General features: G+C 41.6%; 1 protein-coding gene across 42 annotated transcripts in view; it reads left to right on the top strand.

Moving 5' to 3' along the window:
- The window catches only part of GAPVD1 (GTPase activating protein and VPS9 domains 1), a 109172-nt gene extending 83049 nt beyond the window's left edge, over positions 1 to 26123 (top strand). For 30 of the 42 annotated variants that reach the window (XM_024345880.3, XM_016961665.4, XM_016961661.4 and 27 more), the window contains 11 exons: positions 2268 to 2355; positions 3310 to 3390; positions 7923 to 8045; positions 10493 to 10622; positions 11398 to 11507; positions 11816 to 11975; positions 15763 to 15950; positions 16764 to 16977; positions 20536 to 20608; positions 21648 to 21845; positions 23725 to 26123. In XM_024345880.3, the coding sequence (XP_024201648.1) occupies positions 2268 to 2355; positions 3310 to 3390; positions 7923 to 8045; positions 10493 to 10622; positions 11398 to 11507; positions 11816 to 11975; positions 15763 to 15950; positions 16764 to 16977; positions 20536 to 20608; positions 21648 to 21845; positions 23725 to 23865 (1506 nt within the window). In that variant the 3' untranslated portion in view covers positions 23866 to 26123. The remainder of the gene's footprint in view (positions 1 to 2267; positions 2356 to 3309; positions 3391 to 7922; positions 8046 to 10492; positions 10623 to 11397; positions 11508 to 11815; positions 11976 to 15762; positions 15951 to 16763; positions 16978 to 20535; positions 20609 to 21647; positions 21846 to 23724) is intronic. The other 12 variants (XM_016961667.4, XM_063788317.1, XM_016961666.4 and 9 more) reach the window with 3 other exon arrangements.
- Positions 26124 to 26458: the final 335 nt, after the last annotated feature.

The following is a 26458-nucleotide window of genomic DNA, read 5'->3' as shown; positions in this document are numbered from 1 at the left end:
CTCATGGTTTTCTGTCTTTTAAAAAAATTTGTGTGTGTGTGTGTGTGTATATATATTTTGTTGTTGTTGTTGTGGTTTGTTTGTTTGTTTTAGATAGGGTCTTGTTTTATCACCCATGCTGGAGTGCAGTGGTGCCAACACTGCTCATTGCAGCCTTAACCTCCCAGGCTCAGACAGTCCTCCCGCTTTGGCCTCCCAAGTAGTTGGGAGTATAGGCATGCACCACATGCCTGGCTAATTTTTTCGTTTGTTTGTTTTTGTAGAGATGGGGACTCACTGTGTTGCCCAGGTGCTTATCTTGAACTCTTGGGCTCAAACAGTCCTCCCACCCCAGCCTCCCAAGTGTTGGGATTACAGGCGTGAGCCACCCACAGTGCCTGGCCCAGTTTTCTGTCTTGGTTAGGGTTTGTCACTATTACTTATTTTGAAGCCCAGTTGTCCCTAATTGGGCCAGTGAGAGCCCCTTCAGGCTGGCTCCTGAGTTCTTTTGATGCACTGCTACTATTCTTTGAGCATATCTTTACTTTCTGGCAAAAGATGTTTTAGGCGGATTCTGTACTTTGTCCTAGTTAGCTCTTTCTCCAAGTACCCTTATTTCTTTTAATGAAAAATGCTTTTTTGGAAATTGAGATCTGGATACAGTGTTTATTTGCTGTAGGAGTGTTGCTGCTCCCAGGACTACTCAGTGAATAGAGCTAGGGAGTGTGTGTGTTACCCACACATTTACCTGTATATTTCATTTATCTACCTTTCTCCATAAATAAGACCATGAACTTACACTGACACATTCAATTCTAGTCCAAACACAACAGAGTTTGTTTCGTCTTTCTTCCTTTCCAAATTTGTAACTCATTTCTCCAACAGTGAGAAATCTACTTTCACTGTTCTTCATGTGCATATTTATTCCATCAGTTCTCCTGTATGTATTCAATTTCTCATCCCCACTGTTAAGTTAACTCTTCCCTGGCACAGATGCCCTCATCTCTCTGCTAGAGTTCTGATAATTCTTTATCCCAGGTATGTAGATGAAAATGGAAATTAAGTGATTTGTCCATGGTCACATGATAGGCTATTAAAGGAATTACAGTCCCTGTCCTTTGGCCTGTTTTTTGTTTGTTTGTTTGTTTTTGAGATGGAGTCTCACTCTGTCGCCCAGGCTGGAGTGCAGTGGTGCGATCTCGGGTCACCACAACCTCCACCTCCCGGGTTCAAGTGATTCTCCTGCCTCAGCCTCCCAAGTTGCTGGGATTATAGGCGAGCACCACCACGCCCAGCTAATTTTTGTATTTTTAGTAGAGATGAGGTTTCACCATGTTGGCCAGGCTGTTCTTGAGCTCCTGACTTCAGGTGATCCACCCACCTCGGCCTTCCAAAGTGCTGGGATTACAGGCGTGAGCCACTGCACCCAGCTCCTTTGGCATGTGTTAATGATAACTTAATATAATTGGTGATCAAAACATGAACTTTAAGGTTGCTTAGGTCTAGGTTTGAGTCCTCAGCTGTGCCACCTATAGGCTGTGTAACTTTGAGGAAGAGGGGGAGGTAACCTTTCTTTAGTCTCATATTTTTTATCGATAAAAAAGGCCGAATATAGGACCTATCTCTGAGGTTACTGTAAAGATTAAATAAGATTATACATATCCTTACTATACTCAGCATTTGGCACATAGTACACACTTGGTTTTATTATTATTAATACTACTGCTACCATCTCTACTGCCCTTCTGGAGTTTATTTGTACTGCATTTACTTTTTTCATAAGTATTTATTGAGTGCCTAGTCTATACCAGTCTCTGTATTAAGGCTTCAGTTTATTAACAGTAATGAGATAGTGCCTGCCCTCAAGCAGATGACAGTGGTGCTGAAAAGGTAAACTACCGTGCTCCAAAAGTCACCTACGTGGCAATAAGAGTTGTGCCTTAAGGCAAACAAGACTGACTTTCTTATTTCACAAACTTACTTAAATCCTTTTTAGCCTGAGCAGCATAGTAAGACCCTGTCTCTACAAAATAAAAATAAAAAATTAGCTGGGCATGGTGGTGTGTACACCTGTGGTCCTAGCTACTTGGGAGGCTGATATGGGGAGGATCGCTTGAGCCAGGGAAGTCGAGGCTGCAGTGAGCTGTGATTGTGCTACTGCACTCCAGCCTGGGCAATAGAATGAGATCCTATCTCAAAACAAAACAAAAACAAACAAAAAGAAATCCTTTTCTTAGTAATTTATCCTGCTATCCAACTCCAAATAAAGCCTCCAACTTTTTCTACAGACTGAAGAACGCAAAGATAGCGATGATGAGAAATCAGACAGGAACAGACCTTGGTGGAGAAAACGTTTTGTTTCAGCCATGCCTAAAGGTAATTTTATAAAATATTAGAACGCTGTATTAGCAATAAGAAGCAAAGCCCCAGAATCTCTTTCAGAGAGCCAATGTCTCAACTCCTCTGTAAGACTTGCTGGGCTTAAGTTTCTAGCTACTTTGAGGGTGTAGAAAGTGGTTCCACTCAGATGAATGCTAAGGCAGAGCTTTAGAAATGTTCTTGTTCTTTGCAGGAAGTGATAGTGGTTTCATAAATGGAAGTCATGCCTGTCACTATTGTTTAAATATCATATACCATTGAAGTTAAACATATAGAGGACTTCTGACATATATATTGCTATTAATTATTGCAGGAAAATGGGACGTTATTGGTAATTAAACATTGAAAACTCATCCTTTACATTCCTGGAATAAGTTGAAGCTTTTTATGTCTATGTTCATTGAGAATGTTTATACTGTAAATATCAGTGAGTGTTTATTTTGGAAGGTAGCTGTATAAAATTGTTTACTTTTTTGGTGAACAGCCTGGCATCATTTGAGTTGGCAAAAGCATCTCTTCCTGAAAGAAGAGAGCATCCAGGAGTAAAGCTAGAAACTTCTTCCAAAGGCCTCTTCTCAGCACGGTGGCACTCAGGAACTCTGGGGAGAGCTGCTTTCACGCCATACTCAAGCGCTTGATGAGGAGGAGAGAATGAAGCTAGGAGTTTTGAATGTGTTTTTGAGCAGAGGTTAAGAGTCAGTGGTTTTGATTTTAGTCCCAATGGATTCCTGTTAAATTATTCTTCCTATGACAGATGACTCTGAAGCAGGTTCTGAAAGCTCCTTTAAAAACCTTCATTACTATTTTAAGGACAATTATCAGTCAACACTTGGAATTTCTTAGCTTTTAAACTTTTCAGCCTCCTTTCACTTAGAAATGTTGGCACACCAGTTAACTTCCGAGTAGTGCAGTATGTTATATGTCACACTACTGACTTTATTTAATTTCCAGCTCCTATACCATTTAGAAAGAAAGAAAAACAAGAAAAAGACAAAGATGATCTGGGGCCTGACAGATTCTCAACACTCACAGGTTTGTAGACCCATGGACTTCCTGGCTCCTTCATTCCTAGAGCACATATTTCATAACACTTTTTCTTGGGTGCCATAAGCGTTGCCTTTCTAGAAGAGTGTGTCTGTGTGTACAGTGGGGAGTATGTTCTTCATAGCTCTGTGGTTTCCAGTTGGTGGCCACAGTAAACCTGTGTGCTCTTCCTGCAGACTGCCACCACCATCATCATCCTCATTATCATAACTCCGTTTATGATGAGGCCCCTGATCCTGAGCCTCTAGGCATACCCTACAACTCAACATCTAGTGGGATGATGACACACAGTGCCTTTTAGGAAAGTGTGGTGACAGTTTTGGTGCTGTGCATGCTGTATCTTTGGATCATTGATTGAATAGTTTTCTCTAACATTGATCGTAGAATTCTACATTTATTTTCATCTACAGTTTGTTCTTGATTATTCAGGATCACAGTGAAATTCTGTTTTACCTAATCATTTCCTTTTTTGTGATAAAGTGTTTGTTCAAACAGTATCATAAATGCCAACCATTATAATGAAAGTTTTAAAAACTTTACTAATTTTTTACAGCTTGAACCATTTTAACATTGCCATCTGACCCAAGGAAAATACAGCTGGGGGTTGGGTTTTTACCTGATTAAGCGTTTGTATTTCTGCAGCTGCTTTTTGGCACATTACGAATGAGCACCCTAAAAGGACAGTTTGAGAGTAGTGTTAATGACCCAGTCTTGGGTTTGATAGCTGTGTATTGTTTCCAGTGGCTATTATAGAGCATCTTGAGCAAGTTTGTTCAACCCACGGACCGCAGACCACAGGCAGCCCAAGACAGCAGGACAGCTTCGAATGCAGCCCAACACAAATTCATAAACTTAAAACAGTATGAGATTTATGCAGGAACCCTTTTTTTTTTTTTTTTTTAAGCTCATCAGCTATCATTAGTGTTAGTGTATTTTATGTGTGGCCCAAGACAATTCTTCTTCTTCCAGTGTGGCCCAGGGAAGCTAAAAGATTGAACACCCCTGGTCGAGAGGAAAGTTCATTTCTCACCTCTTTTTTTTGATTTTGAATTGTTTTCCTACTAAGTTAAAGTGAAAATTTTTTTTCATTAAACAATTTTATTTAAAAATGGGATAGATAATAGGATAAGAACATCCTCATCAAAGAGTTCAGCATTACAGGTAGAATCCCATTTTAATGCCTATTATTCTAATGGTTGGTTCCATATATTTATATGTATTTCCATATCCTAGCATATAAGTCCTTGCTTTATTTGAAATGGTGATTTCCCCAGAATAAAGGGTTTTGAACAGCAGGAGATGTGCTTACAGGCCACAGTTCCCTGCTGAGAGCAGCTAAGCCTGTCCTATTCAATCAGTAAATACTTGTTGACCATGTGACTCATGCCAGGCACTGTGCTAAGTGTTGTGGGTATTAAGTCAAATCACACATGACTCTTCAGGACCTTCCAGTCTGATTGGGAAGAGCTGGAAAGACATTGTCCTTTTGGCAAAGTATTTCTGTATCCTTACGACATGTTCCTAATGTTAGAAGAAGACCAGCGTTTACAAAGTGAATTACTCTTAATGACATCTCATGTTTTTAAAATGTTGAATCAACAATTCTGAAGAAGTTATAAATTATTATTATGGTTGTTTGTTTGAAGGAGTTATATTTTCCTTATCCTCTTTAGGCAATATATTTTTCTTGGTTCTTGATACTGGAACTAGAAGCTAAGTAGAGTAGAATAAGTCTTTTTCATAAAGTAATTTATTTTCTTTGGCTGTGATTCAAGCAGGTTAGCTTCCTTACTGGTCCAGAAATTTCTACCCAGTCCTTATTAATGACTCATTGAAAGTTTTCATTAAACCAATTTAAAAATGTTATAGGAGGAAATTTCCTAGCAGTCTGTTCATAATTCTGTGACCCTAACTACTGTTCTTTTCCTGTTATCTCCTAATCTTTTTCCATATTTGTACGTGGCTTTTTCTTGACTGAATTAGATTATGCATGTGACTTTGTATTCTTCTTTTACCAAGTTATTTTATAAAACCTCCCCCAATTTCTAGACATAGTTGGGTTTTATATCATTTTTTTAGCTATAAAATAATCTGTCATGGTTTTACTGCAGTGTAAACGTTCTCTTACTAATGGCTATTTAAATTGTTCCCAATTTTTTATTATGAAAATATTACAGATTTATATAAATTGCATTTTTTGTTTAATTATTCTCTGGGGGTAAAATTTTTAAGAACAGTGTTAATAGAAATAAAGATTATAAGCAACATTGTGGCTCTCACTGTGTTTGGCCATAATGTATTGTATTGTCCCTTTTTCAGACCTCTCAACAGCACTGAAAAGTAATAACCAACTGAGTGAGGTGGGGCATGCCTATTATCCCAGCTCTTTTTGGGAGGCCAAAGTGAGAGGATTGCTGGAGGCCAAGAGTTTGGGGTTACATTAAGCTATGCGCCACTGCACTCCAGCCTGGGTGACAGAGCAAGACCTTATTTCTATTAAAAAAAAAAAAGGCAGTAGCCACAACGTACTTCCCCTTCAAAACAAGATTCTGTAATGATAAATGCTTTATCAGTTTACATTTGGAGACAGATCAGATTTTATTAAGAATCTCTTATGAATTCAAATACTGTTATAGCAAAAATACTAAATTACTTTGGGAATCCTGTCTATATACAATTGTCCTTCAGCATACTCAGGGAATTGGTTCCAGGACTCTTGCCCCCCACTTCATACCCTAATCCGTGCATACTGGAGTCCTGCAGTTGGCCCTGTGGAAACTGTGTATGTGAAAAGTTGGCCTTCCCTATATGCTTGTTTCACAGCTCTCTGTGAAATGTAGTGTTTTCTTTTTCTTTTCTCTCTCTCTCTTTTTTTTTTTTTCTTTTGAGACAGTGTCTTGCCCTGCTGCCCAGGATGGAGTGCAGTGGCGCGATCTCAGCTCACTGCAATCTCTATCTCCTGGGTTCAAGTGATTCTTCTGCCTCAGCCTCCCGAGTAGCTGGGATTATAGGCATGCGCCACCATGTCCAGCTAATTTTTGTATTTTTAGTAGAGTTGGGGTTTCGTCATGTTGGCCAGGCTGGTCTCGAACTCCTGACCGTGGGTGATCTCCCCGCATCGGCCTCCAAAGTGCTAGGATTACAGGCGTGAGCCACCGTGCCCAGCCTAATACAGTATCTTCAATCTGCATTTGATTGCAAAAAACTGTGTATAAATGGACCTGTGCAGTTCAAACCCATGTTGTTCAAGGGTCAACTGCAGTTTACTACAAGTTCATGGAGACATGAAAACCATGTGTTTGTTTCATGAAAACAAAAGAAGAGCCTATGAGCATGCTACTTAAGCTGTCTATGTCTTGATTTCGTCTTCTGTAAAATGAGGATGATAACAACATTTCTCTGTAAGGTTGTTTGATCAGTAGTTGAGATAATCTCTGTAAGGTACTTAGCACAGTTCCTGGCATGTGGTAAGTGCTCAATAAATGTTAGCTGCTATTAGCTGCTGGAAACACACACAACACACACACACAAAATACGTACATGTATATATACACATATAAGTGTGTGTGTGTGTGTGTGTGTGTGTATATATATATATATAATCTAGTGATTTCGATGTGTTTTTATAATTTTTAGAAAATGGGATTCTACCAGAATGTGAACATTTATGGTCACCTGCCTGGCCTAGGTCTAACCCAGGAGTTTGTGTTTCACTATGGAACTTTGTCCTGTAGATCTATAGCAATCCCTTGCTTTAACAACCCAGTAGACTACTATTTTAGATTCCAGGATAATATTTTTGATGTGCTGATTTTGACAGAGTAATGGTCCTGTCAGTAAACAGTGCTGCATTTGTGATTGTGATAAGTTTTTTCTCTATGCATCCCAGGTACAATTCCAGCACTCCCCAAGAATGTCTAGATTCTCTAGGAGTGCCTCTGACATCATTGCATGCACAAAAGTGCTCTATTCCAGCAGCAGCACTGTCATGGTGAGATCTAGTGAGATAGAATATGAATATTGTTAGTTTTCAAATGCGTGGAAAGAGATTCATAAAGGAAGAATGGAAAAAGACATTTGTTATTATTTAAAGGGGTTTAAGTCTAAATTTGAATAGTTTTTTTTCCTCCTTCAGCATAGAGATGTCTGAATAAATGAAGTCTGCATGTAAAAATGCACTGTTGGAAGTTCTGTTAGCATGAATTGCTGATAACAGTGATTTGAGTGCAAACACTTTAGAAATCCGTCATCCATTCAGTCTGCCCTGAACTTTGACACTGTCATTCTGGTGATGATGAGAAGGTGGAGCTACTCTTCCCAATTTCCTGCTTTGGCAAGGCTCTCAGACCTAGAAATGGGATGAGTAGGCAGCTGCATGGTGCCTCTTAACATTGAGATATGTGCTCTTTTTAAGTCTTACCTCCTAATCCGCCTTTGGGATTATGCTACTGGTGTCATACTAACATCAGAGGTGGTACAAACCCAAGGGGCTAATTCTCTCACTCTCCTTTCCCTTGCAGATGATCCCAGCCCTAGACTCAGTGCACAAGCTCAGGTGGCTGAGGATATTCTGGACAAATACAGGAATGCCATTAAACGGACCAGCCCCAGTGATGGAGCAATGGCAAACTATGAAAGTACAGGTGATAATCATGACAGAGATTTGAGTAGTAAACTTTTATATCATAGTGATAAAGGTAATCTGAATTTAAGTGGCCTTTAAAAGAAAGAATAGCTAAGGGAGTCAGTTTACTACCTCAAAATTACAGACTGCCTAAACAAATGTTTAAATTGATGTCCTTCTCTGGATTCTCCCACTAGCCCTGGGTACCCCTGAATGTTCAAATGCCTTAGAGTTGTCCTCCTTTGCATCTGGGGTGACTGGCCCACAGGGAGTTGGGGCATATTTTAATGGGAGGAGGTTCTTTTTCAATGTCTACAGCTTTGTAATTTTATCCAGTTATGCACTCTCAATATAGCTGTGGGAGCAACTTGTCCCAAAAGGGACAAGTTATCCATTGTCACCTGGTACTTATTTTAAAGGATTCTGTTTTCCTCATAATAGAATACCGAATAGCTTTCAGAAAAATGAGATATAGTCCCCAAGATAAATGAAGAGAAAAAGTGTATAAAAGTATAAATAGGGGCTGAGCACGGTGGCTCACACCTGTAATCCCAGCACTTTGGGGGGCCGAGGTGGGCAGATCACTTGAGGCCAGGAGTTTGAGACCAGCCTGGCCAATGTGGCAAAACCCCATCTCTACCAAAGATACAAAAAATTAGCTGCAAGTGGTGGCAGATGCCTGTAATCCTCAGATGGCTGAGGCATAAGAATTGCTTGATCCCAGGAGGCGGAGGTTGCAGTGAGCTGAGATGACGCTTACTGCACTCCAGTCTGGGCAAAAGAGCAAGACCCTGTCTCAAAAAAAAAAAAAAAACATAAATAGTATACTGCATAAATATGTGTTTATGCTTATATGCACGTAGAGTATCTCCTGGAAGAATCTCCCAACAAACTGGTCACATGAGTTGGCTCTGAGGAAGACTCCTAGGAAGCCTCAGAGGGAGAGTGGGCAGAAAGGAGAACTTCCTGTATTTTTTTATTTTGAATAGTTTCCAAATAGCAGAAGAATTCAAAGAATAATACAATGAAGGTTCATCTACCCTCTATCTAGACTTATCAATTCTTGACATTTTGCCACATTCCGCCATATATAGAGAGTGTGTGTGTGTGTGTATATATATATGTTTTGTTTTTGTTTTTGTTTTTTTGTGAGACAGTCTCACTATGTCACCCAGGCTGGAGTGCAGTGGCACAATCATGGTTTACTGCTGCAGCCTCAACCTTCCCAGGCTAAAGTGATCCTCCCATCTCAGCTTCCTGAGTAGCTGGGACCACAAGCACATTCCACTGTGCCCAGCTAACTTTTGTATATTTTTGTAGAGATGGGGCTTCGCCATGTTGCCCAGGCTGGTCTCTCCCTATATTTTTTCCTGAAGCATTTGAAATTATTTCCGAAGAATAAGGATATTTTCATATATGAACACAATATATTTATTATATATATATATTTTTTTGTAGAGGTGAGGTCTCGCTATGTTGCCCAGGCTGGTCTTGAAATCCTGAGCTCAAGCGATCTTCCTGCCTCATGCCTGTCCAAAACTTTTTATTCATTTTGATTGTATACATGTATGTGTTGTATTATATGTTCTTTTGTGTGTGTGGTTTTTTTCGAGATGGAGTCTTACTTTGTTGCCCAGGTTGGAGTACAGTGGCGCAATCTTGGCTCACTGCAACCTCCACCTCCCGAGTTTAAGCAACTCTCCTGCCTCGACCTCCCGAGTAGCTGGACCACAGGTGTGTGCCACCATACATGGCTGATTTTTGTATTTTTCATAGAGACAGGGTTTCACCATGTTTGTCAGGCTGGTCTTGAACTCCTGACCTCGTGTGATCCACCCACCAAAGCCTCCCAAAGTGCTGGGATTACAGGTGTGAGGCACCGCACCCAGCCGTGTATTCTTGATTAAGACATAAAACCAACTTTGGAAACCACAGATCTGACTTTGTTGCATGTGTGATTTGGTCCCTTGACTCACTCTTGGGTGTAGCAGGAAGACCTCCAGTAGAGAGAATCAGGAGACCTTAACCCATAGTCAACCTTGGCCATTGGCCAACCAAGGAATTTAGAGCAAGCCATTTTCTGACTGGGCAGGAGTCCATGTCTATAAAATGAGGGTATAAAATGATTTTTGAAGCCTCTTTTAGTTCTCTGGTTCAGTGATTCTAAGATGTTAACTTTATTAAGTTAATGTGAACTTTCATTATTTTGCATTAGTTCATTGTTTTGCATTAGTATTGGGATAAGAAGTAAAACCACTCTCTTCTCAGCAACTAGTCTCTTGATACATAATTGTTGCTATTGATAATTCAGTTAAGTATTTGAAGTTTGTTTTTTTCTTTTTTTTCCAGAGAACTCTTATTGTTAGTCAATGGTAATTTATTCTTGAGTTGCTCTGAATACCTACTCATGCCATAATATTCCAAATGAACCTCGTTATCCATTTCTTGGGGGTGGGTTTTGTTTAGAGGTTATGGGTGATGGTGAAAGTGCACATGATTCTCCCCGTGACGAAGCACTGCAGAACATCTCGGCTGATGATCTCCCAGACTCTGCAAGCCAAGCAGCCCACCCGCAGGATTCAGCTTTCTCTTACAGGTATTTCTTTTATAGGATTTGGGACTTTAGGGTTTGGACTTTTCAGCACCATTGCAGTCACGTCAAGTCAAGTGATGTTTTGAGTCAATAAATGTATAAAGCAGGGAGAGAAAAATGAAATGCTGTTTACTAAGAAGACTTTGTTTCAGTTGTAGATGTTATGTACCAAAGGTGTTAATTCAAGGATTTAAAAAACTCGCTGGGCGTGGTGGCTCACGCCTGTAATCCCAGCACTTTAGGAGGCCGAGACAGGTGGATCGCTGGAGCCCAGGAGTTGGAGACCAGCTTGGGCAACATAGCAAAATCCCATCTCTATAAAAAAGAAAAAGGAAAAAAAAAAAAAGAAGAAAGGGTTTCTTGTCAGGTAGTGAGCTTATTTTGTGGCGTCATCAGCGTTTCTAAAGAGATGTGCCAGAAGGCATTCCAAATCTGGGTGTTGGGGGCTTCTGACTTCCGTGGTCCCTCCCATTCTGCCATAATATGCTTTTCCGATTCTTATAGCACCCGTCATAGAACTCAGTGTATGAAAAAAGGTCAGAAAGGATTTGTTGTTTGATTCTGGTGCTTTAAAGAATGGTCCTTGCCCCGAGCACACCTGGCTCCTTGGGTAATTAGAAAGCCTGTTCTTTTAAGTGGAGTGTCAGTTAAGAATCATCTTCTTTAAAATGTTTGAAACATTTGAGTCCTAAGGTAACATTAATTTATATAGTAAATATTCGTAAAATGTGACCATATCTGGATAAAGAAATTAATGTATTTTCTACTCATTTTTCAGAGATGCAAAAAAGAAACTGAGGCTTGCTCTTTGCTCTGCGGACTCTGTTGCCTTCCCAGTGCTGACCCATTCAACAAGGAATGGTTTACCAGACCACACAGACCCAGAAGGTAAATTGCTGCAGGATCGTTTAATTTTTCCTATGTTTATGGGTTGCACCATATGAAATTGCCAGTATTCAGCTGTTGAAGCTGTACAGCAATTCCATATGGTTCAACTTAATATGTTTACATTAGTATCACTTAAGGGCACTTTGATTACTGATGATTTATTAAAGTATTTTCTAATTGGGAGTGGCAATACAGCTTAGTTCTAATGATACATGACAAAGCAGAATTGACGTCCCAAATGCTGAATTAGCTTAATTAAGCACATGGAAATTCTCAAGAATAACAGAATTCTTGTATCTTTTATTTAGACAATGAAATAGTATGCTTCTTAAAAGTTCAAATAGCTGAAGCAATTAATTTACAAGATAAGAATCTAATGGCTCAACTTCAAGAAACAATGCGCTGTGTGTGCCGTTTTGATAATAGGACTTGTAGGAAACTGCTGGCTTCGATTGCTGAGGACTACAGGTAATATACCCCACCTGTTCAGCTTTTAAACCTAGTTGTTAGCTGCAAGTGTTTTCTTTTTTATCCTTATTTCAGAAATGAATCTAGGCTTCCTACAAAGTGCTTGGCTATATTTTCCTGGATGTAGATTTCTGTGTTAGTCTGTTCTCACGCTGCTGATAAAGGTATACCCGAGACTAGCCAATTTACCAAAGAAGAGGTTTATTGGACTTACAGTTCCATGTGGCTGGGAGGCCTCACAATCATGGCGGAAGGTGAAAGGCACATCTCACATGGCAGCAGACAAGAGAAGAGAGCTTGTGCAGGGAAACCCCCCTTTTTCAAAACCATCAGATCTTGTGAGACTTATTCACTATCACGAGAACAGCACAGGAAAGACCTGTCCCCATTGATTCAATTACCTCCCACTGGTAATTGAATTCCCACAACACATGGGAATTCAAGATGAGATTTGGGTGGGGACACAGCCAAACCATATCTTTCTGCCCCTTGCTTCTCCCAACTCATGTTCTCACATTTCAAAACCAATCATGCCTTCCCAACAGTTTCCCAAAGTCTTAACTCATTTTAGCATTAACTCAAAAGTCCACAGTCAAAAGTTTCGTCTGAGACAAGGCAAGTCCTTTCTGCCTATGAACCTGTAAAATCAAAATCAAGTTAGTTACTTGCTAGATACAATGGAGGTGCAGGCATTGGGTAAATACAGCCATTCCAAATGAGAAAAATTGGCAGAAACAAAGGGGCTACAGGCCCCATCCAAGTCTGAAATCCAGCAGGGCAGTCAAATCTTAAAGCTTCAAAATGAACTCCTTTGACTCCGTGGCTCACATCCAGGTCACGCTGATGCAAGAGGTGGGTTCCCATGGTCTTTCTTTTTTTTTTTTCCCCCCGAGATGGAATTTCACTCTTGTTGCCCAGGCTGGAGTGCAATGGTGCGATCTTGGCTCACTGCAACCTCTGCCTCCTGGGTTCAAGCAATTCCCCTGCCTCAGCCTCCCAAGTAGCTGGGATTACAGGCATGCGCCACCATGCCTGGCTAATTTTGTATTTTTTAGTAGAGATGGGGTGTCACCATCTTAGCCAGGCTGGTCTTGAACTCCTGACCTCAAGTGATCCACCTAACTCAGCCTCCCAAAGTGCTGGGATTACAGGTGTCAGCCACCACACCCAGCCAGGGTTCCCATGGTCTTAGGCAGCTCCGCTCCTGTGGCTTTGCAGGGTATAGCCACTTTTCCGGCTGCTTTCATGGGCTGGTGTGGAGTTGCTGGCTTTTCTAGGTGCATGGTGCAAACTGTCAGTGGATCTGCCATTCTGAATTCTGGAAGACAGTGGCTCTCTTCTCACAGCTCTACTAGGCAGTGCCCCAGTAGGGACTCTTTGTGGGGGCTCCGATCCCACATTTCCTTTCCGCACTGCCCTTGCAGAGGTTCCCCATGAGGACCCTGCCCCTGCGGCAAACTTCTGCCTGGGCATCCAGGCATTTCTATACATCTTTTGAAATCTAGGTGGAGGTTCCCAAACCCCATTCTTGACTTCTGTGCACCCACAGGCTCAACACCTCATGGAAGCTGCCAAGGCTTGGGGCTTGCACTCTCTGAAACCACAGCCTGAGCTCTGTGTTGGCCCCTTTCAGCCATGGCTAGAGCGGCCGGAGGGCAGGGCACCAAGTCCCTAGGCTGCACACAGCATGGGGACCCCGGGCCTGGCCCATGAAACCATTTTTCCTCCTAGGCCTCTGGGCCTGTGATGAGAGGGTCTGCCATGGAGACCTCTGACATGCCCTGGAGACATTTTCCCCATTGTCTTCGGAATTAATATTCAGCTCCTCATTACTTATGCAAATTTCTATAGCCAGCGTGAATTTCTTCTCAGAAAATGGGATTTTGTTTTCTATCGCATTGTCAGGCCACAAAGTTTCTGAACGTTTATGCTCTGTTTCCCTTATAAAACTGTATGCTGGCCAGCACGGTAGCTCATGCCTGTAATCCTAGCACTTTGGGAGGCCAAGGCAGGTGGATCACCCGAGGTCAGGAGTTCAAGACCAGCCTGGCCAACATGGTGAAACCCTGTCTCTACTAAAAATACAAAAAATTAGCTAGGTGTGGTGGTGGGTTCCTGTAATCCTAGCTACTTGGGAGGCTGAGACAGGAGAATCGCTTGAACCTGGAAGCGGAGGTTACAGTGAGCTGAGATCACGCCACTGCACTCCAGGCTGGGCAACAAGAGTGAAACTCTGTCTCAAGAAAAAAAAAAAAAAAATGAATACCTTTAATAGCACCCAAGTCACCTCTTGAATGCTTTGCTGCTTAGAAATTTCTTCTGCCAGATACTCTAAATCATCTTTCTCAAGTTCAAAGTTCCACAAATCTCTAGGGCAAGGGCAAAATGCCACCAGTGTCTTTGCTAAAACATAACAAGAGTCACCTTTGCACCAGTTCCCAACAAGTTCCTCATCTCCACCTCAGCCTGGACCTTATCGTTCATATCACTGTCAGCATTTTCGTCAAAGCCATTCAACAAATCTCTAGGAAGTTCCAAACTTTCCCACATTTTCCTGTCTTCTTCTGAGCCCTCCAAACTGTTCCATCCTCTGTCTGTTACCCAGTTCCAAAGCTGCTTTCACATTTTCGGGTGTCTTTTTAGCAGTACCCCACTCTCGGTACCAATTTACTGTATTTGTCTGTTATTATGCTGCTGATAAAGACATACCTGAGACTGGGCAATTTAACAAAAGAAAGAGGTTTAATTGGACTTAACAGTTCCATGTGGCTGGGGAGGCCTCAAAATTATGGCGGAAGGTGAAAGGCACATTTCACATGGCAGCAGACAAGAGAAGAGAGCTTGTGCAGGGAAATTCCGTTTTTTAAAACAATCAGATCTCTTGAGACTTAGTATCACGAGAACAGCACAGGAAAGACATGCCTCCATGATTCAATTCCCTCCCACAACACATGGAAATTCAAGATGAGATGTGGGTGGGGAATACAGCCAAATCATATCAATTTCTAAGCAACATATTTGGATATTTACTCTGGAAATGTAGTTACAAATGAGCAGTTCCAAATAGAAGAGTGCAATTTACTTCAGCTTTGCACAAAAGCAGGTAAAGAGGTATGCCTATATTTTGAGGCTAGGACAACTAGAATATCATATTTCTTTTTTTAGTGGTGATAGGAAAGCCTACTTTCCTGGACCAGAGAAGCAGATGTAAGTAGCCTTAGGAATTGCTGTGCTTTTTCTGCTGCCAGTCCCCTGCTCATGATTATGGAGAAAAATGTAACTGAGATGCTTAGGTAGTGAGGAGGCTTCAGGGCTTAGGGAATGGGCACTCTAGTGAATGTGACATTTAGACTATAAGCAAGTAATTGGTGGGGGATGTTTGTGACCTAGTGACATATAACCTGTATTTGTTGTTATTGTTGGTCATCTGTAGCTGTCAATTTCCTATTAAGTATGAGGTCCTATAGCTCCAGTGTAAAATACACCAAGTATGCAGAGGGGCTTAGTAACATTTAGTGAATTAGGTAACTAAGTCTTCAGCCCCATAGATCCTCCCAAACAAAATGCAGAATGGGTCTGTTCTGCAGCTGGCACCATGATCAGTCTCTACCATGTCTGCAGCCTGACATGCTACTTTGTGTATGTGCTACTGAAGAGAGCACAGACATGCTACTTTGTAAAACCAGTCTGTGCAGTAATTTTTCTAAAGAAAAGTTAGGACCCTTATTCTTCAAAGAGAGTATGCACTGAATATATCTGATGTCATGCAAAGTATTTTTCCTTTTAGAAAAAGAGCCCCATATATTGCTTATCTCACTCGTTGTCGACAAGGACTACAGACCACACAGGCTCACCTGGAAAGGCTATTGCAAAGAGTTTTGCGGGACAAAGAAGTGGCCAATCGATACTTTACCACTGTCTGTGTGAGATTACTGCTGGAGAGCAAAGAAAAGAAGATCAGGGAATTCATTCAAGGTAACTCAATACCTTTAGTTAAAGCATCTCTTCACCTGTAATACTGTTGGGAAGATTTAGAAATACTGTTTTGTTTTGCTAGTTTGTTCAAGTATCTGCATGCCTTAAATACCCAATTATTTTATGGAATCTTAATAAATTAAACTTTGATGTCAAACCAATAAATTGCATTTTTCTCCTGGATTGAATATCTGTAGCTTACTTTTTAAATTGGGGACATTGGTAAATTTTTGGATCTATACAAATTTTCTCATTTTTTTAAAAAAGCCAAACATATTTTTCTTAGAAACTTTTGAGACGGAGTCTTGCTCTGTCGCCAGGCTGGAGTACAGTGGCGCGATCTCGGCTCACTGCAACCTCTGTCTCCCTGGTTCAAGGGATTCTCCTGCCTCAGCCTCCCAAGTAGCTGGGATTATAGGCACGCGCCACCACGCCCAGCTAATTTTCATATCTTTAGTAGAGATGGGGTTTCACCATGTTGGCCAGAATGGTCTCAATCTCCTGACCTCGTGATCCGCCCACCTCGGCTTCCCAAAGTGCTGGGATTACAGGTGTGAGCCACTGTGCCTGGCCTAGAAACATATTTTTATAACAAATTCCTTGCACTTAAACTTTCACATATTTCTTACTTTTTCTCCTGATTTAATTATATAGCTACATATTGTCCTAAAATAAACTACACTGAAACACTTTTGGCTTTAAGATCATGGTGTCTGCATAGCTAGTGATTAAAATTATTTCTATGATTTCCTTTTTAAAATTATTTAGATAGTTTTTATTAAACTATTTAAAAATTATTATTTTGCTTTGGAGACTTTCAGAAACTCACTGCAGCTGACGATAAAACTGCTCAGGTAGAAGATTTTCTGCAGTTTCTTTATGGTGCAATGGCCCAGGATGTCATATGGCAAAACGCGAGTGAAGAACAGCTTCAAGATGCACAACTGGCCATTGAGCGAAGCGTGATGAACCGGATTTTCAAGCTCGCCTTCTACCCTAATCAAGATGGGGACATACTTCGCGACCAGTGAGTACTTCTATGTTGAGTGCCTATGTGGAACTACATAGGGATCTACCAGGTAGCCCATATTTTAGGCAAGCTATATGTGTAACTTAGTGTCTGATTGTAAAAGGAAATGCATTGGTTACCATTTTTCACCTGTCAGAGTTACATGATCACAAAGAATAATACCCAGTTTTCAGGGATGTGGGCAGTCAAGCTGGAAGGAGTAGAAATTGGTATAGCCTCTTTGGAAAGCACTGCTGTTTACTCTGCCTTAACTAATCTTCCCTTCCTTCTCGTGATTAAGTCTTACTTATGCTTCAGGTCTTGACTTAAGTATCGTTTCCCTGATGAAGCCTGTCCTGACTAGGTTACATCCTGTTAGGGCTCTCTCAGGCCTCGGTGCCTTTCTTTAGTACTTGCCACAGTTGCCATTTGACATCTGTTTGAGTCATGGTTTCTGAACCCAGCCCTACTAACATTTGGGGCCAGATTGTTGATGATGTGGGAGGCTGTCCTGTGCATTATAGGATCTTTAGGAGCATCCCTGACCTCTACACACATGATGCCAGTAATACCCCACCAATTGTGACAACCAAATGTCTTCAGACATTCCCAAATGTCCCTTGTGGGGGCAAAATTCTCCCCTGTTCTTTTTTTCTTTTTCTTTTCTTTTGAGACAGGGTCTTGCCATGTCACCCAGGCTGGAGTGCAGTGGCATGATCACAGCTCACTGAAGCCTCAACCTCCCAGGCTTATGTGACAAGTGATCCTCCTACCTTGGCCTCCTCCCAAATTGCTGGTACTATAGATGCACACCATGACACCTGCTGATTTTGTTTTTATTTATTTATTTAGACGGAGTGTCACTCTGCTGCCTAGGCTGGAGTGCAGTGGTGTGATCTCAGCTCACTGCAGCCTCTGCCTCCTGGGCTTAAGCGATTCTCCTGCCTCAGCCTCCCAAGCAGCTGAGACTACAGGCATGTGCCACCATGCCCTGCTAATTTTTTTTGTATTTTTAGTAGAGATGGGGTTTCACCATGTTGGCCAGGCTGGTGTCGAACTTCTGACCTCAGATGATCCACTCGTCTTGGCCTCCCAAAGTGCTGAGATGACAGGCATGAGCTGTTGCGCCCAGCCTTGTTTATTTTTTGTAGAGACGAGGTCTTGCTGTGTTGCCGAGGTTGGTCTCAAACTGCTAGACACAAGCGATCCTTCTGCTTCAGCCTCCCAAAGTGCTGGGATAAGAGCTAGGATAACAGGGCATGAGCCACCATGCCTGGCCTCTCCCCTGTTCTTAATCGCTGGTTTGTGTGATCCTTTGATGAATGTTCTCTCCACACTGCCTTATTCCCTCTGCGAGACCAGGAAATAATGCTTTTATTAACCATTCTAACAGCACCAGGCACAGTGGTTGGCTTCTAATATATGCTCATTATATATTTATTAAGAATGAACAGTTGGTCGGGCGTCATGGCTCACACTTGTAATCGCAGCACTTTGGGAGGCCAAGGCAGGTGGATCACCTGAGGTCAGGAGTTCGAGACCAGCCTGGCCAGCATGGTGAAAACCCATCTCTACTAAAAATACAAAAATTAGCTGGGTGTGGTGGCATGCGTGTATAGTCCCAGCTGCTCAGGAGGCTGAATAGGGAGGATCACTTGAACACAAGAGGCAGAAGTTGCAGTGAGCTGAGATCGCGCCACTGCACTCCAGCCTAGGCAACAGAGTGAGACTCTGTCTAAAAAAAAAGAGAGAGAGAGAATGAACAGTTAAGTATTTGAATACCAGAAAATGCTTGGAATTGTATGGCTTGTGAGTTATATCTCAATAAAGCTGTTTAAAAATATTAATCCTGGCTGGGCGCAGTGGCGTATGCCTGTAATCCCATCACTTTGGGAGGCCGAGGCAGGTGGATCACCTGAGGTTCAGGAGTTGGTGACCAGCCTGGCCAACATGGTGAAACCGTGTCTCTACTAAAAATACAAAAATTAGCCAGGCATGATGGCTCACACCTGTCATGCCAGCTACTTGGGAGACTGAAGCAGGAGGATTGGTTGAACCCAGGAGGCAGAGGTTGCAGAGAGCCAAGATCACACCACTGCACTCCAACCTGGACAACAGAGCGAAGCTCTGTCTTTAAAAAAAAAAACACACACACACACAAAAAAAACAATTAATCTTGGAAAAAATTAACCTGGAATAGTAATAGCGATTATTTTTGCGTAAAGAGACTAGGGAAGATTTTGCAGTTTTATTTTTCCTCCTCTGTATTTTCTCCTTTTTTTGAGATAGTCTCGCTCTGTCACCCAGGCTGGAGTGCAATGGCGCAATCTTGGCTCACTGCAACCTCCACCTCCCAAGTTCAAGTGGTTCTCCTGCCTCAGCCTCCTGAGTAGCTGGGATTACAGGCACATGGCACCATGCCCAGCTAATTTTTGTATTTTTAGTAGAGATGGGTTTTCACCATGTTGCTCAGGCTGGCCTCGAACTCCTGACCTCAAGTGATCCGCCCACCTTGGCCTCCTGAAGTACTGGGTTTACAGGCATGAGCCACCCCGCCTGGCCTTCTGTATTTTCTTGAGCACTGCTTCATAACCCTGTTTCTGACCTCAACCATGTTAAAGTTGTTACCATGCTTCTTAACAGTGACAGTGGCTTACTGTGCCTGACTCCCAGGGGTCCGTGTAATAGGATCCTCGGGGTGTGGGTTATGTTTGTATGAAATATTTTTCATGGAGATTTTCAGATGTTGCATAGATATTTGAGAGAATTCACTTTCCTGTGAAATGGGTTAGGATCCTTCCAATCTGCCTTCCTCATTTGTTTATGGTCTCACAGTGTTTGGCCCACCCCAGACTTCTGTGCTTAATATGCCAGATGGGGCCTGTTTTCTCTCCAGAGCACTAGTTTTTGCCTTTAGGCATAGGATAAGGAATGGGGACATTCAAACCATATAGACTACAAACAGCAACTTTGAAGGAGATTATTTTTCCCCACCCTCCATGGCATTTCTGTGGGGTTTATAGAGGGTGGAAAGCCAAAAGAGGAATTGGAAGGAACACGAGCAGCCAGGAAGCTGGGTTCAGCCCCTGTTACTGACACCTGTGTAGCTTAGGCAAGGCTTTTCCCTTTTTAAGCCTACTTCTCTTCATCTACAAAGTGAAAGATTGGGTGAATGGTGGAGGCCCTTCTCCATGTAATTAATATCTTTGGTTTCTGGCTTTTGATCCTTCTACTTCCTCTCACTTTTTCCTCCCCTGTCCTTTTCCTCTACCTTACAAAATAATGTGTCCAAGCAGCTCCTACCAAGGGCTCCTCTCCTTTCTCCCTTGCAGTGCTGTCTGGTCCAGAGAGGAAAGACTCCCTCCCCTCCCTGCATCCCCTTGGCTCACTCAGCATTTCTGAGCAGATTGGAAAGAATACTTATCTAAGAGGCTCAACTCTAACTGTAATCCATATCTAGCTGTAATCCATATCTAGTCAACATGTTTCACGTGTTTTGTAAAAGTCAATGATGACTGTTTGTGTACCGTATTTTCTGAAATGAATATTTACATGTGTATTTTGGGGAGTTTTCAGGGTTCTTCATGAACATATCCAGAGATTGTCTAAAGTAGTGACTGCAAATCACAGAGCTCTTCAGATACCAGAGGTAATACAGGTTTATATAGCATGGGTAATGTTAACTAAATGCTGCGTGTTATTATACCATATAATGTTACCACGTTTTCAAGGAACTGAAATGTGAGAAAATATAAAACATCATTTTCACTCTATGTAATTCAGTCTAACTGCGAAGTTCCTGAAGATGCTTTCAGGGATTAAAATTCCCTGGTATGAAATAGTAGAAAGCCAGTTGTGAGGAGCCCTTCCTTGATGCCACTTCTCAAGCCAGCCCTGCTCTCAGGGGCAGTACCTCTCCATCAGTGCTTTTATAGTCAGGTTTCTACAGAAATGTTTTGAAGAAGTGGGAGGCTGATAGCACTCCAAAGAGTGAGATATGCTGTCTCAGGAGAGGTCATTGAGTCTGCATGTGATCTCAGATTACCTTTTAGTCATTGATGTTAGCATTTTTACCTGTCCTACATCTCTTAGAAAATAAGAAAACATGAAAATTTCAGGTATTTGAGCTTTCTGGTTGTTTTTGTTACAACCCCCACTAATGAGACATGAATTAGCATAAAATTTTAAATTGTCTTTGGTTTTTTGAATCTGTTATTTCTGGAATTACTGCAACAACGGTACATATTTTTAATTAACCTCTTTTATCACATGTGATAAATCTAGTTCCTGTGTAGAGCCAGTTTAAGCTAGTTTTAAGGAAAAGTCCTCTTTTAGTAGTTTGTACTTCTGGAATCAGCTACTAAATGTAGAGAAGTTCCATTCTAGCTATTTAAGAAAGAGAATGGTTTGAAATTTTGTGAATTCTAGCTTCTGTGCTGTTGAATGCCCTTTTTCTATTAATGGATATCTGGTTTGCTGTATTTTAAAATTCAGAGCAACTTATTTAAAAGTTTTAAAGTTACGCTTCAATCTTTAGTGAAGGGGAAAGGGGCCTGCAATATGGTTTTACCAAAGAGAGGAAAAAGCAACCACATTATCCTCTGCCTCCCAACATGGAGGTTGCAGTAGTCACTGCGCGGGGTTGCCACTGGATTCAGAATCTGTATATTGTCTATGGTCTCACTTAGGTTTATCTTCGAGAAGCACCATGGCCATCTGCACAATCAGAAATCAGGACAATAAGTGCTTATAAAACCCCCCGGGACAAAGTGCAGTGCATCCTGAGAATGTGCTCTACGATTATGAACCTCCTGAGCCTGGCCAATGAGGACTCTGTCCCTGGAGCGGATGACTTTGTTCCTGTGTTGGTGTTTGTGTTGATAAAGGTGGGCCCCTTACTACTATCAGTTAAGGAGTTATGTGGCATTCTGAGCAGGTGGCACAGGGCTTCACACAACCGTAGATATCTTGGCTCTTTTCCAAGTCACAAGCTCTGGGTTACTCAGAAAGAAAGTGCCTAATGTCAAGATTTGTTCTTTTGAGACAGAATCTCACTCTGTCACCCAGGCTGGAGTGCAGTAGTGTGATCTCAGCCCACTGCAACCTCCATCTCCTGGGTTCAAGCAATTCTCATGCCTCAGCCACCCAAATAGCTGGGATTACAGGCGTGCGTCACCATGCCCAGCGAATTTTTTTTCATTTTTGCTAGAGACAGGGTTTCGCCATGTTGGCCAAGCTGGTCTCGTGGTCTCCAGCTGGCCTCAAGTGATTCGCCGGCCTCAGCCTCCTGAAGTGTTGGGATTATAGACATGAGCCACCGCGCCCAGCCAAGATTGTTCTTACCTTAGGATTTTCGAAAGAAAGGATGGGAGTACTAGATTCCTAGATGAACATTTTCAGCTAAAAAGCAGTGCCTAGGTTGGGCGCGGTGGCTCACGCTTGTAATCCCAGCACTTTAGGAGGCCGAGGAGGGTGGATCACGAGGTCAGGAATTCAAGACCAGCTTGGCCAAGATGGTGAAACCCCATCTCTACTAAAAATACAAAAATTACAGGCTCCTGTAATCGCAGCTACTTGGAAGGTTGAGGCAGGAGAATCACTTGAACCTGGGCAGCAGAGCTTGTAGTGAGCCGAGATCACACTGCTGCCCTCCAGCCTGGGCAACAGAGTGAGACTCCATCTCAAAAAAAAAAAAAGCAGTGCCTGAAGTTCTTAGTTGGGGCTCAGTATATAATTATTGGATGAATGGATGAGGGCAGGTTCTTTATATTATACTTTTACCATCTTCTTTAATATGGAATTCCTTGCAGTACTTGTCATATAGGCTACCAAACTTACCAATCTCCTTCCTCTTTTAGCTTCTTATTTTGTAATTGTAGTATAAAAGTACTGACATCTCTAGTTCTTGTTGACTTTAAAATTAAAGTTTCATCATTTAAATGGTTTATTTTGAACATTTTGAGGGTGACCATGTAGTTTGGGTGCACACAGCCACTAAGTGATCGTATCACTTGTGTGTTGCTGTCAGCTCAGCCCAGCTGTTGCTGTCTAAAGCGTGTGTGACATATGTCTTACTATTTCTTAGTGTTGTGATATTTCTACAACCTGAACACTTAGCTTGGAGGGAGAAACCCATGGGGTTGGTCGTCACAGCTCCTCCTGTTGGCCATCGCTCTTCTGGCTTCCACACGTGATAAATCTAGTTCCTGTGTAGAGCCAGTTTAAGCTAGTTTTAAGGAAAAGGCCCTAGCTCTTCCTCTTAACCATTTAACAGCCTGTGCCCTTTCTCACCACATGAAAAAGGTAAAAAAAATTCAGGAGATGTCCTCTGTTACCTCTGGCAACAGAGGGCATGTCATCTTTTTTAGTTTTTTCTTTCTCAGCTTATTCTCCCTGGACTTACCAGATATAACTCAGTTTGCTTACAGCATTTATTTTGTTATCTAACATTCTGAAATCCTGGGATGTTGAGTAAGACCACAGAGATTAGTTCAGCCTTCTTAGAAACCAGTGAGGTTAAGGACTTGTAAGGATAGAAACCTCTAGATAGATTAGCTGAGATTAGAACCTGGGTTGCCTTTCCAGCATATTATTGCTACTCCTGGAAACTAGGGTTCACAGATTACTTCCAAAAAATAACTTTGGGGTTGTTTTCAAAAGGATTGGTATGTCTTTCATAGAAGAACATTCGAAGAACACTTACATGATTTTGGCAGAGCTATGACATCTGAGTAATTGACTCTTTTTTATTTTTCACTTCTCTAGGCAAATCCACCCTGTTTGCTGTCTACTGTGCAGTATATCAGTAGCTTTTATGCTAGCTGTCTGTCTGGAGAGGAGTCCTATTGGTGGATGCAGTTCACAGCAGCAGTAGAATTCATTAAAACCATCGATGACCGAAAGTGACCAAGACCAAGGCCCACCAAGGCAGCAGACTGTTAATCAGACAAACAGATCTCTGAGAAGGTGCATCAGCTGCTTTGAAGGCTGAAGATTGTTTTGTATGATACTGCACAGCATCAGGCATTTTAAAGCAGATCTTTACTAAACAGGTTAATGAGCTAACAAGCAGGTTCTCTCGTCTTTGGGCTCTTTCCTTTCTGAGTTGCATATTCTATTTTCTTGTCCCCAAGTAGAGACTAGTACTACAAAAAGGGACCACATTTTTCAAGTATTTCTAAGTATAAAAAACAAAACAAAAATCTCTTAGGAAATTTCTAGACCTCCATTCTTGGATTCCCTTTCTTTCCTTTTATTTTAAAAAAGAACAGTACCCCTCTTTTAAGATGCTGTCTTACATTAATGAGCATCTAATGGAAAGAAGGTATGAGTTGCACTGAGGATTAGAATAGTGGTGCGTTAGTGGCATTATCTATAAATACACTCACCTAAATTGAAAGCTAAGAAGGAAATGTAAATATAATATATATTTATATTCGATGTAATATGGACATCTGCAGATTCTAATAAACAAGGACTATTGCTGATAGTAGGCTGTGACATACTGTCTTGTGAAATGGTTTCCTTGACAAAATTTAAGCTGAGCTTAAAAGCAAAAAACAAAAAGTACACAGAAATATTTATTAAAATGTAATACAGTTTATTGAACTTTCTAGGTATGGAGTTTGATGGACAGGGCTGCCTTTAATGAGTGTGAAAGTCACTAAGTCACTTAGACATCTCACCGTGGAAGTTTGTGAACCTGCATTAGGAGATAGACTGATTACCATACATGACGTAAAAAGGAACAGTGGATAGCTCATACTTTATGGTGGTTCTTCTCCTCCGAAATAATATACTGCAGAAATCCCAGACAGAGCTCCTTACAAACCTTTAATTGTAATATATTTTTGATGATTATTCACATTGAATGCACAGACCAAGAATTCAGTGAATGTCATTTTTTAAAAAACTAATTTGTATTGTCTGCTCTAGTGATACAAGTTTTACTAGTGATAAACTATTTTAATCAACCATACTATTCTTATGGAAAAAAATATCTATTTTGGCAGGTTTCTGTGCCTTTATTTCCCTCTTCTGAAAAAAAGTTTGTGTTTTCATAGTTTGGTTTGCATTGTATATCAATAATTAATCAGGAATGGGTTTTGGTGCCTGAAAAATTGGCCATGGAGGCACACCGAAGCTTCAAGCACAAGTCTTGTACGTGGGCCATCACTGTCTGGTTTCACTTCGTGTGTTTCCTAAACACATTTAGCTGCTTTTATAACAAACTCAGCCCCATACTTGAGTCCCTTGTTGTTGGGAGCATTTCCAGGCATCTTTTAAGGGAACTGTGACAAACAGCCTCGGGCAGATGAATACAGAGGCTCTCTGTTGTCTGTCTCTGAGATCTTTGTGTCTGGGAATGCCTAAAGATTTTATTTTTTTTTCTTTGTTTTTATTTTATTTTATTTTTTTGAGACAGAGTCTCACCCTGTTGCCCAGGCTGGAGTGCAATGGTGCGATCTTGGCTCACTGCAACCTCCACCTCCCAGTTCAAGTGATTCCCCTGCCTCAGCCTCCCGAGTAGCTAGGACTACAGGCGCATGTCACCAAGCCCGGCTAATTTTTGTAGTTTTAGTAGAAACGGGGTTTCACCATGTTGGCCAGGATGATCCTCAATCTCCTGACCTCGTGATCCACCCGCCTTAGCCTCCCAAAGTGCGGGATTACAAGCGTGAGCCACCCTGCCCAGCCAGAAACTAGATTTTCTTTATGCCTCCACCCCTTCTTATTCATTTACTTTACAATACCAAAATAACAAATTGCATAGGAGTGTGGGATGTGGTTTCTGCCTTCTAGAGAGAGATCAGAATTAAACTAGTACTATGAAATGTCCTTTTGAATGTTAGGTCAAGAAATCCATGTACAGAGTCATGCGCTTCATTGGCTGTAACTGTCAAACTTGCCTTGTATTAGAAGTTAAATCCCATCGTAAATACATCACGAGGCCAGCTGTGTGATTTCTGAGACCTAGATGAGAGTCCATTTACTTCAGCCTTTGATTCAGTAAATGTTAAGCAGCAGAAGACTTCGAATGGTTGAAATTCATTGTTACAGGATTTAACTCGTAAACCAATGAGAGATTTTTTTTTTCTCTGCAATGGTTGCTAAATCTATTCCATGTTAACACTGTGGAAATAAATATGAAGATGTGGACATTGCATCGGGGCTCTTTTCTGTGGAAGAGAAGGTGGTGGGATTGGGGTGAAGGGCTACGCTGGAGGCAGGAGATAGGGCTGTGCTGTGTTGGAGCTGGGGCTGAGGGTAGACCCCCAAGAGATTTGGCATCTGTGACACCTGTGAAATGGGTTCGGGTGCTCATGACTCCGTAGCTGGCGGAGGAGCACAGCACAGCTGTTGCAGGGGCAGCTAAGGTTTCCTCTGAAAATCTGTCAGGAGCAAGGACTACTTTGGCATTAACCATCACTGTTTGATTTCTTGACAGGTATGTGAGATGGGGAGTGATTTGATTTTTTTTTTTTTTTTTTTTTAGAAA

The sequence above is a fragment of the Pan troglodytes genome, chromosome 11 (genome assembly GCF_028858775.2).
Source record: "Pan troglodytes isolate AG18354 chromosome 11, NHGRI_mPanTro3-v2.0_pri, whole genome shotgun sequence".
Classification (NCBI taxonomy): domain Eukaryota; kingdom Metazoa; phylum Chordata; class Mammalia; order Primates; family Hominidae; genus Pan; species Pan troglodytes.
Note: the sequence above shows the minus strand (reverse complement) of the source record. Positions and strands in the feature narration are given on the sequence as shown.